Consider the following 11,406-nt stretch of genomic DNA (forward strand, 5'->3'; position numbering starts at 1 on the left):
ATTTAGCTCTGTGGCCCTGATCTTTTGTAACTATTACTGGCTCTAAGGATTTGTGTGTGTGTGTGTGTGTAGCTGGTTCAAATTCAGTGACAAAAGGCTATTCCCTCAGAGTCATACTGGCATTTGAGGAATGTTTTCTGGAATGCTATTGTTACAGCAGACACTGCCTCTGAATTGATGTTCCCAGTGAATCTGAAATAATTGAATTTGGCATTGTGAGGAAATATTACCTCTTTCAACAGTTTATTACATTTGGTTTTTTTTATGTCTTCTCAGTCTAGGAGTCTTCCTTCATGCAGATGTTTCTTTTCCCTCTCTGTGCAAATGCACGTGATTTCACAGTTCCCTTTTTTTAGTCACCAGTTTGTCTCAAGTTACTTCCACTGGTGCATCATTTTGCAGTCATAGCAAAAACATGGATGCAGCATTCTCTTTACTTGTTCTTCAGCAAACCAAACTGGGGTTGATTTTGTTGATCAACTAATAAAATAAACTACAACGCTAAAATAGCTCCCTTTATAAGAAAATCAGACCTTTTGAACATGGTATGTGTATCCTACTTTTCTGTTAGGAGCCCGCAGTTTTACATGGTCCAATCAAAGTGAATGTTTAAATGAAACATTTTAATGATGGACACACGTCTATTTAAGGCATGACTGTGTATTTCAGAGCAATCAGGTTTGCAGGCCTGCATGCCAGGATAGAATCCAACGGAAGTTTGCTAATTATGCTCAAATACACCAAGTTTTAGCTCAATACATGTAAAACTGGCTGGGTTATAGTTATTTCTGTGTAGCTGTTTCAGTTGATTTGAATAAAATCAATGCAAAAAGGTATTGTAGATGTTGATCCAATGATTACATTCTGAGAGTTTCAGTGGTTCATGAGGTATTTTGCTAACAGGGTAACGCTAATCTGGCAGGGTAATGCCAGATTATTAGTTTATTTATAGACCGTAAATATGCAAACCTTGTGAAAAATCTGTTTTCACTTATTTTGCACTGTGCTAATTTCAAATCATTTTGCTAGCATGGGTCAACAAGGACCAGCATAGTCATAATTTTTTTAATGAGTTTGATGTAGGCACAGATCAGAGAAGTGTGCAAACGAAAGCCGACAGTCAGCAGTTAAACATGGAAGCGGTAGTATTATTCTGAGGGGAGTTGGGAGTAAGGAAAAAAAACGTCCCATAAAACTACACGGAAATCCTGCTTTAATGTATTTCTGCAGAAACCTCAGGTTTACATTTCAACAAAAACGAAACAAAAACACTAAAAAATACAGTAATTACATCTTTAAAAAAAAAACTCTGTGTCCCAGTTGGGGTCCAAAATTTTGTTCTAATGAAACATGCTAAAGGCTAAAGGCTGAACGTGTTAAAAAATAAAATTAAAAAAGGGAGGAAGAATTTTTTTTTTTAAAGGAGTATGTGGATTAGTGCCAAGCTTGCAGGATTATTCTTAAGAAAACATCAGGCTGTGTAAAAATATTTTGTTAAAGTACAATATTTTTAATTGTATAGCAAAAAAGTCAATTTGCCATTGGATTCATCTTTGCAAAACACGATTTGCATTTAGATCGTAAAAGAAAGCATTCAAGTACAGGATGGGTTTAAAAACAAAAGGTCCAAACTAGAAAGTTTCAGAAAACTTTGTTGGCACCACATTTAAGACATTTTTTTTTAAATGATCATTTTGAAGATGCCGAAACTCTTAAAACACATGGGTACACTTACAAGAAATTATTAGGTATTTGGATCAATTTAAAAAATAAAAGTTCAAATAAATCACATCTATCTTTTTTTTTTCCTCATTGTAAATTTGTGGAATTTTTTTAAAAACACATTTAAATACTGTATGTATCTCTAACGATCTCTTTACCAACACATCAGTGTAATTCAACACAACTGTTCTTACCAGAGAAAAACGTGTTTATAAATGCACAAAGCAACTTAGGTGAAAAGTGAAACAAACCCCTTTGCACTGAATATCAAAAAGCATATCCAATCATTTAATGCAGGAGTCTTTCTGAAAATAAAAAAAATCAAGTCAGAAGTAGTCCGCTGCTCGTCTGCTTTGGTTGAAACAAACTCTGATCTCTGTAGAAAAAAAAATCCCATACATGGCTTTTATTACCGATTAACGTTTCTTTTATTTGTAATCATACAGAAATCCCATTTCAGGTCATAAATACACATGTGGAACCTTTAAAACAATAGAGTGAACACCAAGGAGATTCAAATATTCTGAAAAACGTAACTCCACAGCTTATAGCAAAGCTGCATGCAAATCATAGGAGTAAAAAACGTTTGATCGCTTAGTGTGTTCAGAAACACAGCAAAGTTAAGGTTGATAAAGATAAAATCTTTCTAAATCTTAAACCACACACAGTTTTGCGTGTGTGTGTGTGTTTGAGGCAATATTAGAAACTTTCTGCTGAGCGCTTCAGACAAAACCAAATATACAGAATAGTTTATATGAACATTTTTTAAGTGAAATTACACAGGTGTTTAATGTATTTTTCTCATTCAAAGAGAAGAATATATTTACATTAAAGAGTATTAGCCACCTGTGTGTCAAGTCGGTGGGTGCTTTGTGTAGCGGAAATCACACAAAAAAAAACAAAACAAAAACAAATGACCAGAAAATGACAAAAGGAGTTGAAAAACAAGAAAACCTTACAGGTTTTTAAAGAAATCAAATCAAATCAAGGATCAAATCCTGTAGGCTGATACTCACTGTATTTTTTTTCAATCATGTCAGTGCTCCCCCCACCCCCCCCCCCAAAGTTAATTGCTATACAACAGTTCAGCTTTCCACATCATCAGTCAACCTCAGTTCATCTGGGTTTATCCAATTTTTTTGGCCCACTCTCCTTTCAGAACACCAGTCTACTAATGGTGTTAAAGCCCCCTCCCCCTCCACCTCCACCAGATGGGCCGCAGCTCCCGGGTGGGTTGTTGTCATCTGAACCGTTGGGCCTGAATGAGCATGACGAAGAAGAGGCCTGAAGAGCCTGGGTGCGAGCGTTGAGCTCCTGCTCCTGGTGGTTACGAGGGGTAGACAACAGAAATGGTAAAGATACTTTATTATTGCTGTATGACATTCAAATGCATGAAAATAAATGTATTATATATAAAATAAACTGTTTTAGACAGAAGGTATGTATTCCTAGAGCTCCCTCTAGAGGCGATGTACTGATATTTAAGGGCATATTCACACCTGATAGCCTGGTAGACTCGGTTCGATTGGAGACCAAAACTGCAAGATTTGTTTACATTTTGCGGTTGGTAGCAGAGTTTGTTTAACCGAACAGAGACCTATGTTTGCAGGCGGACCAGAGTTCGCATTTTTGGTCCGAATCAGAGTTCGATTATGCGTTCACACCTCCCCAAACGAATCCAACTTTACAGGCAAACAAACTAGAATTCGATTAAAGCGGACTAAACAGGGCTGGTGTGAATGCACCCTAAATGTCACACAGCTCAGTGACTTGAGAAATACCAACAACTTTTAAACAGAACCACTCAGACTTCACTATGAAGGCAAAAATCATGTACTCTTACCTGCCTCTTAACAAAAGCATTGTCTATGCTCTCTTCAGCACTTTCCACTTGAAATCGTCTAGTGTCTAAAACAGTAGTAAACATGTTGCCTATCAGGTCACACTTACTGGGATCATAAAAAGTAGACATTTCAGGCTTTTAAATCCACATTTAAATCATTCAGTTGGGGTCTATAAAAAGTGGAACTGCAATGCTTTTGTCTGAATTCCTCCTCATTGTAACACCACAAGCTCTTCTGTCTCTTTTCTGAAGTGTGTCTCAGATCAACTCATTTTGAGGCTGTCTCTTTAACACCAAACAAGATGCTTCTCACCGCACCCCCCCTCCAGCTTCAACAGCGATCCATTGTACTTTGATAGGGAGGTAGGTTTATGACAGAAATGTTTTATTTAAAAATAATTTAGAAGATTATAGCTTTTTGTTTGAGGACGTTTCATTTCTAATTAACCAATAATTCCATCTATATTCATGTTTACTCTTTTTAAAACATTAGTGTACCGCCTATTTTTTAAAAATCTCTGAGTTTTATTTTTTTTAACTAATATTGAACATGTATATATGTGATGGACTTGCAAACTGTCCAGGGTTTACCCCGCCCCTCACACTGTGATTGCTGGATGGGGGGCACCAGTGACCCCCATGACCCTGGAAGGAATAAGCGTGTATAGATAATGGATTGCTAGATGAACACACACACACACACACAAATAAGAAAAAGCACAGGTTGACTCAGTTCTATTAAAACAAGTACAGTAAATATTATGTACATTAATGCTTCTACTGAATGATATTTTTAACTTTAAACAAAATAAAAAAACATACATAAGATTTTGATACTAAATGTTTTATCTTAATAGGTTCATTTTGTAGCTCTATACCAGTTTTAATTAATATGAGAGGTGGTAAAATGTCTCTTTTAATCGTATTTGCAGTGATGCAGGTATAAAGAAGTGTTTTTAAGTTACCTGTAAGTACAGCTTGTTGTCTTTGATAATAGCATCCAGTAGTTCTTTTTGCAGAGGTGGCTCAGCACTAATTCTCGTCCCATTTGCCACACCACCGTTCACATTCTGATCCTGCTTCCTGTACATGAGCACGTAAGCTGTGTCCTTGGGGAAGCGTTTGGTAATGTTCTGCGCTGACTGCAAAGACGTGAACGTCACCCTGCTGTCGTTGAACAGCAGCCACTCTCTTGCCTCCTGGCCACTAGAGGTTTGTGTGTCACTTTGCTCAGGTGTGCAGAGGCTACAGGTGGCTAGGTCCTCTCTGACTGGGGAGTGACTGGCTGGATGCTGTGCTCCATCTGCTCCGCTGACGTTGCGACCGTACGAGTAGTAGTGGCCACTCTCTGATGATATCCCAGAATGCACCACCACTGAGCTGAGCAAATAGGGCACCGACTGAACCTGCATCTCTCCGGCTAAGTTTCTCTCCTCTGCCTCGTTCAGCCTCACCCTCCCATCTTCCTCCTCGTCACCCTGCGACGGTTTCAGTTTCTTGGCCAGATTCTCGCTGCTTTCGGGAGAATCGACTTGCAAAGGGGAGGAGGAAGCGGAGGACCACGGCACAGGCGTATAAGGGGCATGAACAGGAAGTCTCAAGGCTGGTGGGATGATGACGTTGTCTAGAATCTTCCTACGGACATGGCATTTGGCATCATAAGAGAATCGCAGCAGTGTGAGGATTAAGTACTCGGGTGAAGAAACCACTTTCAGGGTCCTCTCTGCCCTCTGAAGGGAGCCACACTTCTCACAGAAGTACGCATTGTCTTCATCGAGGATCTCTGGAGCCAGAAAATAGTTCACCAGGTCAGGCACAGAGAGGGGAGGCTCATTTGTCACCGGCTCATATTGAACATTAGTAGCAAGAGAGCTGGCCGAGCCTGGCTCAGGAGCTTCGCTGCCACCATTGACAGATCCTTGACAAAGAACCTTGGGCTCCTCTGAGGGCCCCTGAGATTTAGGACTGTTCTGAGAGGAGGCAGACGGACAAAAGGCCAAAGATAAGTCTGTAAAAGGCTCTTCTTTCTCAGAGATGCAGTTGCACTGCATGCAGCGAATGCCCGTGATCAGTTTTCCACCAAACATCCTTTCTATTAAAGTCCTTTGATCATCAACAGGTACAGATTCTCCTTGAACCAAACATGACTCCTGGTGTTCCTTGGAAAAAGTCGGACACGTTGCGTCTTTGCTGCTTGTGTCAACCAAAGGGATAACTCTTGGCTTAGCAGATTCTAGAACCTGAAACGTTTTCTCCTCTTCGTGCAACCTTAAGATCAAAATAGAGGCAAACTGGGCATTAGAAGACAGTACCTCAACACTTTACAGCATCTTGAGACTAATACAACAAAAACCTCCTGCAAGCCATTTAGTTTGCTGCAGTACCTGTCTAAAATAAATCTGAGATACTCAGAACAATCCTGCTGTGAGCCCATATTGAACCAGGGAGGACGAGACACTTCCAAGAAGGTCCTGGGTGCGTATGCTGCCCTCTGCAGGAGAAAGAATCACACTGCAGTCATTCGATTATAAACTACTTTGTTTTCAGACATTAATGAGGACGAGACTGACCTGTGTGTGAGCGAGAAAAGCAAAGAGGAGCTGAAGCTTCTTCATTAGCATGTTGGAGGCATTTAGATGTAAGGCTAAAACATGCCTCCTAAAACTGCAAGAAGAAATTCACCGTCAGTTCTTACGGCAGGAAACGTGGTACTACACATAAAAACGTCTGGTGTGTCTAATATACTCACTCTGTGGCCATGAAGAGGGTCTGGATTATGCTGTTCATGAAACAGGTGTTCCCAAGGTTGATCAGACCAGTCTTGCCTGTCTCAGACTTCCCAGCTTGCCTCAAAACACCGGAAGCAAATGAATTAGACTGAGATGTCCAGGCACTTTGATTCAACACCAACTTAATCTTCTCTTCTGAAGGTTTTGGGAGATCCTGAAAAGAAAATATTAAACAATTAATGCAAAAAATGGCAAATGGTAGTTACAGCTTGTGATTGCTTATGCATTGGTAAAAATGATAAATAAATAAGTAAATAAATTCAACACAAACACATATTCTTCACCTTGATGGCTTCCAATATGTGGTCATACAGGTCAGGGAAGCCAGAGTACTGATACATCATGCAGTGCATGAGCTCAGTAAACTGCAACAAAATAGATTTGCTGGTGGGGAGACCGTCTACCTTCAGAGACTCAACGAGATCCACTACATGTGGAACAACCTGAGAGATGAAAACATAGACATAAGAAAAATAATGAGTTCTCTGTGGTGCTGGAAACAGTGTAGGGAGCAGCTAACATTAATAATTCAAATATCTGGAGTAAAGAGTTCTGTACAGCTTTGAGGTAATTTAGGCTTGAAAAGACAAATGAGAAACAAACCAACTCAGACATATGAGCTGCGAGGAGAGCAGTGGATCACTTACCAAATGGAAGACCTCGGGAGAGTGCTGGAAACTCAGCAGCATGTGGGAAAGTACAGCTAGCGCCCCCTGCCTCACAATGGGGTACCACAGACGACTGAAAACCTGCGTTTCAATTACAAAAGGACAAAAACATTTGTTTAAACAATCATTAATGTCAAACATTTTCTTAGTTTAAGACAAATTAAAAATAAAACCTTGATTAATATTGTGGTTTAAAGCATTGGTTATATAGTTTTAATCAGTGCTTTAAACCACAATGTCTACAAAATCAAGAATGACCAACCAGTTCAATTTTAAGCAGAGTGACATCAATGAGGATTGTGAACTTCTGAACTGCAGCCAGTCCCTTCAGCAGAGCGATGACCCAGGTATCAACATGTTGGGCCAAAGGCCAAGACAGCCAGTCAATCATCCTGTATGGACAGAACAACCTTACATTAAGATCTATAGACTTGATTTTTATTAAATATTCCAGGAGGTAACTGCAACCTGAACCAAGTGTGCATCTAAGGTTTTGTACTTAAAGAATGAAGAAGTCTGTTCATGATGACTCGTGTTTATTTAAAAGAAGAATTTTAGCTTGAAATGAGTCAGCGCAGAAGGTTACCTGCAGAGTGCTTTAGTCATGCTTCCGTCTCGGACGTTCTGATCTGTGGTGAGACTCTTGATGAGCACTGTGATCATCTGGACAGGGATGTGCTGGACCAGACTGGCCAGTGCAATCGACGGCTCAAAAGACGGGTCTGAAAAAAATGAAACGACTGAATTAATTGAGACTTAGCTTATTGTGGTATAACACAAGTGATAAAAAACTAACTAAAGATCTAGCATTTCTTGAAGAAATGCATGTCATCTGACACCTTAATGAAAAATGACTAAGTTTGGTCAAACATAGTAAATTCCACTCTGCATGATCTCATGTAATACTATAAGACTGACTCTCAGCTACTACCACGTAAAACTTCAGTACACTATTACTAAATGTGACTATGGTAAGTTAGTCATTTTTGTGCTAGCTAAAGTTGATTAGTCATGATAGACATTTTAAACAGGTTTGGCTCCAACAGTAAATGATTTATGGGTCTACATCAATTCAGATTATGTTCTGATAGAATAAAATATGTCCATTGGTTCATAAGATATTTAGCTAACAGACAAACAAGAGTTGATGAGAAGAGTTAATGACAAAGCTTTAAGCAAAGATGTGTGATTTGTAAGCCTGGCTCTTGTCTTTCTACACAGTTCCACTCAATTCTAGTTTCCCTTCACTGCTCTGTCTGGGTTTTCTCTGGTAGAATTTCAACCGGGCCAATCAGTGAACAAAAGGAGGAGTTTGGAACGATAATGTCAATTTTCTGCACCGTTTTAGACGGCCTGTATTTTAGCAATGGCAGTGGAGGAAGTGAATGAAGCCAGTCCATGTTGACAAGGCTTCCAAATTAAATTAAATTTGTCTCAGAAAGCCTGCAGCTCTCATTTACAACCACCTCGTTCGGATCAGTACTTTGGCTTCTCTCCTCCCAGTAGGGGATGGTTACAGCGCATGCAATTTCCGTTTAGCTTCTTAGCCTAGCTTCCTTCACAGTCGAGCTGGCACACTGCATACGTCATGGCCAAACGTTAGCGATTGAGTAAATCAAACCAATTGTTTTAAACTTCAACATCAGCGTCTCAATAGCCAAGATTCGAGACTCTCTGTACTAAGCAAAGCGTAGGGCAAGGGACTGGTTTTTACCAGGCTAGTGATTTGTTAGTACTTGGACTGGAGTATGTGGAAGGGATGCTCTCCAGCCACTTCCATGCCAAATTTTCTACAAGTATCTGGAAAACTGGACAAATTCTAGCTATTTTGTGTTGGCTGAGTTGAGTTGGCTGTGGAAGCCATCTTGAATTTTGATTATTCCGAAAGTTGATCATTTGTAAACGCACACAAAATGATTCATTTCTGAATTATTTGATAATGCACTGAGACCTCTCTACTGCAGGTAAGATACTAACTCCTGATAACTCCACAGAACCCTACTTTCAACTGAAACACCTACAACCTACTTTTTTCAGTGCTTTTTGTAATATTTATCAGGAGGACTACAGATTATTTTGGAAAGGGTATCACTAAAATAAATGAAGTATTTTTTGAATAACATTACATTCAAACGGTTTTGCTACATTAGAATCAGAACATAACATTTAATTTTATAAATATTTCCTCTCCGTTTGTGAAACTACAGTCTAGTCACTCTTGATATTCATATAAACCTGAAATTAACTATAACTGACTTCCACTGACAAGCCACAACTATGCAGAAAAAAACGATTAGTCTTTTTTGTACACATTTGATGTTCCATCTGATGACATCAGTTATATAAACGTTTCTCACCTGTGGAGGAGATGATAGCAAAGACTTCCTGCAGCGAGGGCAACAGAGTAGTTGGGTCAGCCTTCCAGATGTTCTGCAGCAGAGTGCTAACCTTCGTCACCTGCCCCACATACTCCCTCAGTTCTCGCTCTTGGCTGGCAACGCACTGGAAGCAGCTGATGGTTCGAACCAGCTGCTGGCAGAACAAAATGCCCAACTTGTCCCTTGGGATGCACTGCATGAAGTCTGACAGCAGAGTGCACAGATGGGCACAGAGACTAGACTCCGGACGTTCACACACCATCCTCAAAACCTCCACTTGAATCACATTGAAAATCTCCAACACAGAGGGACAGCTGATGAGAAGGCGCAGGCAGCAGTGAATGTAGTCTATTATAGCTGGGTCTCTGTGGTCCCGCTGTCCATAGCCTTGCTGGAGCAAACTGAGAGCAAAGTCTTTCGTAAAGAAATGCTCAAACTCCAGCCGGTGGTAGCGCGCATAGGCCTCAAGAACCTGGAGGCCAATCTGCTTCTGGAAGGCATCTTCACCAAGCAAGATGAGGCGGGTGGTGAGGGTGAACAGGGCTCGACACTGCTCCTCTGTCACCTCTTTCTCTGCCGCCTCTACAACCTTCTTTACTATGGCTCTCTTTACTGGAACAGAGTGATCGGAACTGACAAGGCCCTCCAAAATCTTGTCCATGATTTTGGTCTGTAGAAACCAGCAGAAAAAAATTAGTTGCCAAAAGTCACACTTTCTATTGTGATATAGTATTCCATTGGGAAAAAAAAAACAGACTTCATGTGTTAATTATAAAACATTACTCAGGTTAAACTCAAAATAGAAGGTTCGGACCCATAATGATCAAATAAAAAAACAAGAAGTTTTGAACTTCACAATTCTTTGAATAAATAAAAGCACTGGAGGCTGGAAGTGTGATTCAAACTCATTTTCAGGATCCTAATGTTCCTTTTCAGTCATTTCACTCAGTACAACACACAGCTGTATATGGTAAACACACGACTGGCTGAAGCCACCTCTAATCACGTCTTTAGACCGGTGACGTTGAACGTCGGGTGACAGGCTCCGCCTTCACCCTATAAGTTCGTAGTCACCAGCGTCATTACTCAGTTCTATCGCCCTTCACCTCGCCATAGTCACCTCTAAACCTGAGCTCACATAGCTGCTGCTAGTTAGCTCAGGTTCTAACGTTCTTAGGCTAGCTTTACTGGTGCTAACCGCGTTACCTGCTGGTTCATGTGTCTGCTGCTCGACGCTATTTAAGTGACCTTTATTTTCTGCTGAAAATCTGTTTTGTGGTTCACGATGAGCACAAAACCACCTTCGAAGAAGCAAAAGTCTTCTGTTCGCCCCTGTCCTCAGGGGTGCGGCTTTAAGCTTCATGAGAAGGACCAGCATGAGGTCTGCCCGGCCTGCCTAGGAATCATTCACGCTCGACGGGCGCTTGTGGAGCCTGAGTCCTGCCGGGCCTGTGCCGGACTTTCGCGTCCGACACTGGAGAGGAGAGTGAAATTCCTGGAGAAAATGCTGGGGGAAACTGCTGTTTTCTGACAAGACCCACTGCTCTCCGAATCCAGCCAGACGGCTCAGTCCGACGAAGACAAAGATTCGGCGGTCGAAGCCCCCGCTGCTAGCTGGGCGGACCAGATGGAGCATGAGGCGACCTCACCCGACACCGAGGGGGGTGAGACCCAGTTTCTACTGGATCTAAACCGAGAGGGTGGACCAGGATTTGTCCTTCTTGTCCCTGTGCCGCCAAGCTGCTGCTAAACTGGAGGTACAGTGGCCCGACACCCCACCTGCTCAAAACCCGTCGAGGTTCGCAGGGTTTTATCTCCCGTCTGAACCGGCTGATGTGAAGCACTGTCTGCCTATGTTTCCGGACTTTGTGTTGGAGCTGACGTCTTCCTGGAGCAAACCGCTGTCCCTCCGCGCCTTCGTGCCCAGACAGGGTCAGTACTTGGACGTGGAAGGGGCAGACCAAGCAGGCCTGGTGGGCATCCCTCCGATGGAGCCTTCTTTAGCC

The 11,406-nt window shown here is 41.4% G+C and overlaps 1 protein-coding gene across 2 annotated transcripts in view; it reads right to left on the reverse strand.

The window, feature by feature from the left end:
• Nucleotides 1–1,196: 1,196 nt before the first annotated feature.
• usp38 (ubiquitin specific peptidase 38) overlaps nucleotides 1,197–11,406 on the reverse strand; it is an 11,930-nt gene continuing 1,720 nt past the window's right edge. The window contains exons 2-11 of one of the 2 annotated variants that reach the window (XM_014007813.1): nucleotides 9,380–10,070; nucleotides 7,609–7,744; nucleotides 7,285–7,414; nucleotides 7,002–7,103; nucleotides 6,639–6,797; nucleotides 6,315–6,508; nucleotides 6,136–6,229; nucleotides 5,950–6,056; nucleotides 4,531–5,833; nucleotides 1,197–3,042 (exon numbers count right to left, since the gene is read on the reverse strand). In XM_014007813.1, coding sequence (XP_013863267.1) covers nucleotides 2,878–3,042; nucleotides 4,531–5,833; nucleotides 5,950–6,056; nucleotides 6,136–6,229; nucleotides 6,315–6,508; nucleotides 6,639–6,797; nucleotides 7,002–7,103; nucleotides 7,285–7,414; nucleotides 7,609–7,744; nucleotides 9,380–10,061 — 3,072 coding nt within the window. In that variant the 5' untranslated portion in view covers nucleotides 10,062–10,070 and the 3' untranslated portion in view covers nucleotides 1,197–2,877. The other variant, XM_014007814.1, reaches the window with a different exon arrangement.

The sequence above is a fragment of the Austrofundulus limnaeus genome, unplaced genomic scaffold (genome assembly GCF_001266775.1).
Source record: "Austrofundulus limnaeus strain Quisiro unplaced genomic scaffold, Austrofundulus_limnaeus-1.0 Scaffold44, whole genome shotgun sequence".
NCBI lineage: Eukaryota > Metazoa > Chordata > Actinopteri > Cyprinodontiformes > Rivulidae > Austrofundulus > Austrofundulus limnaeus.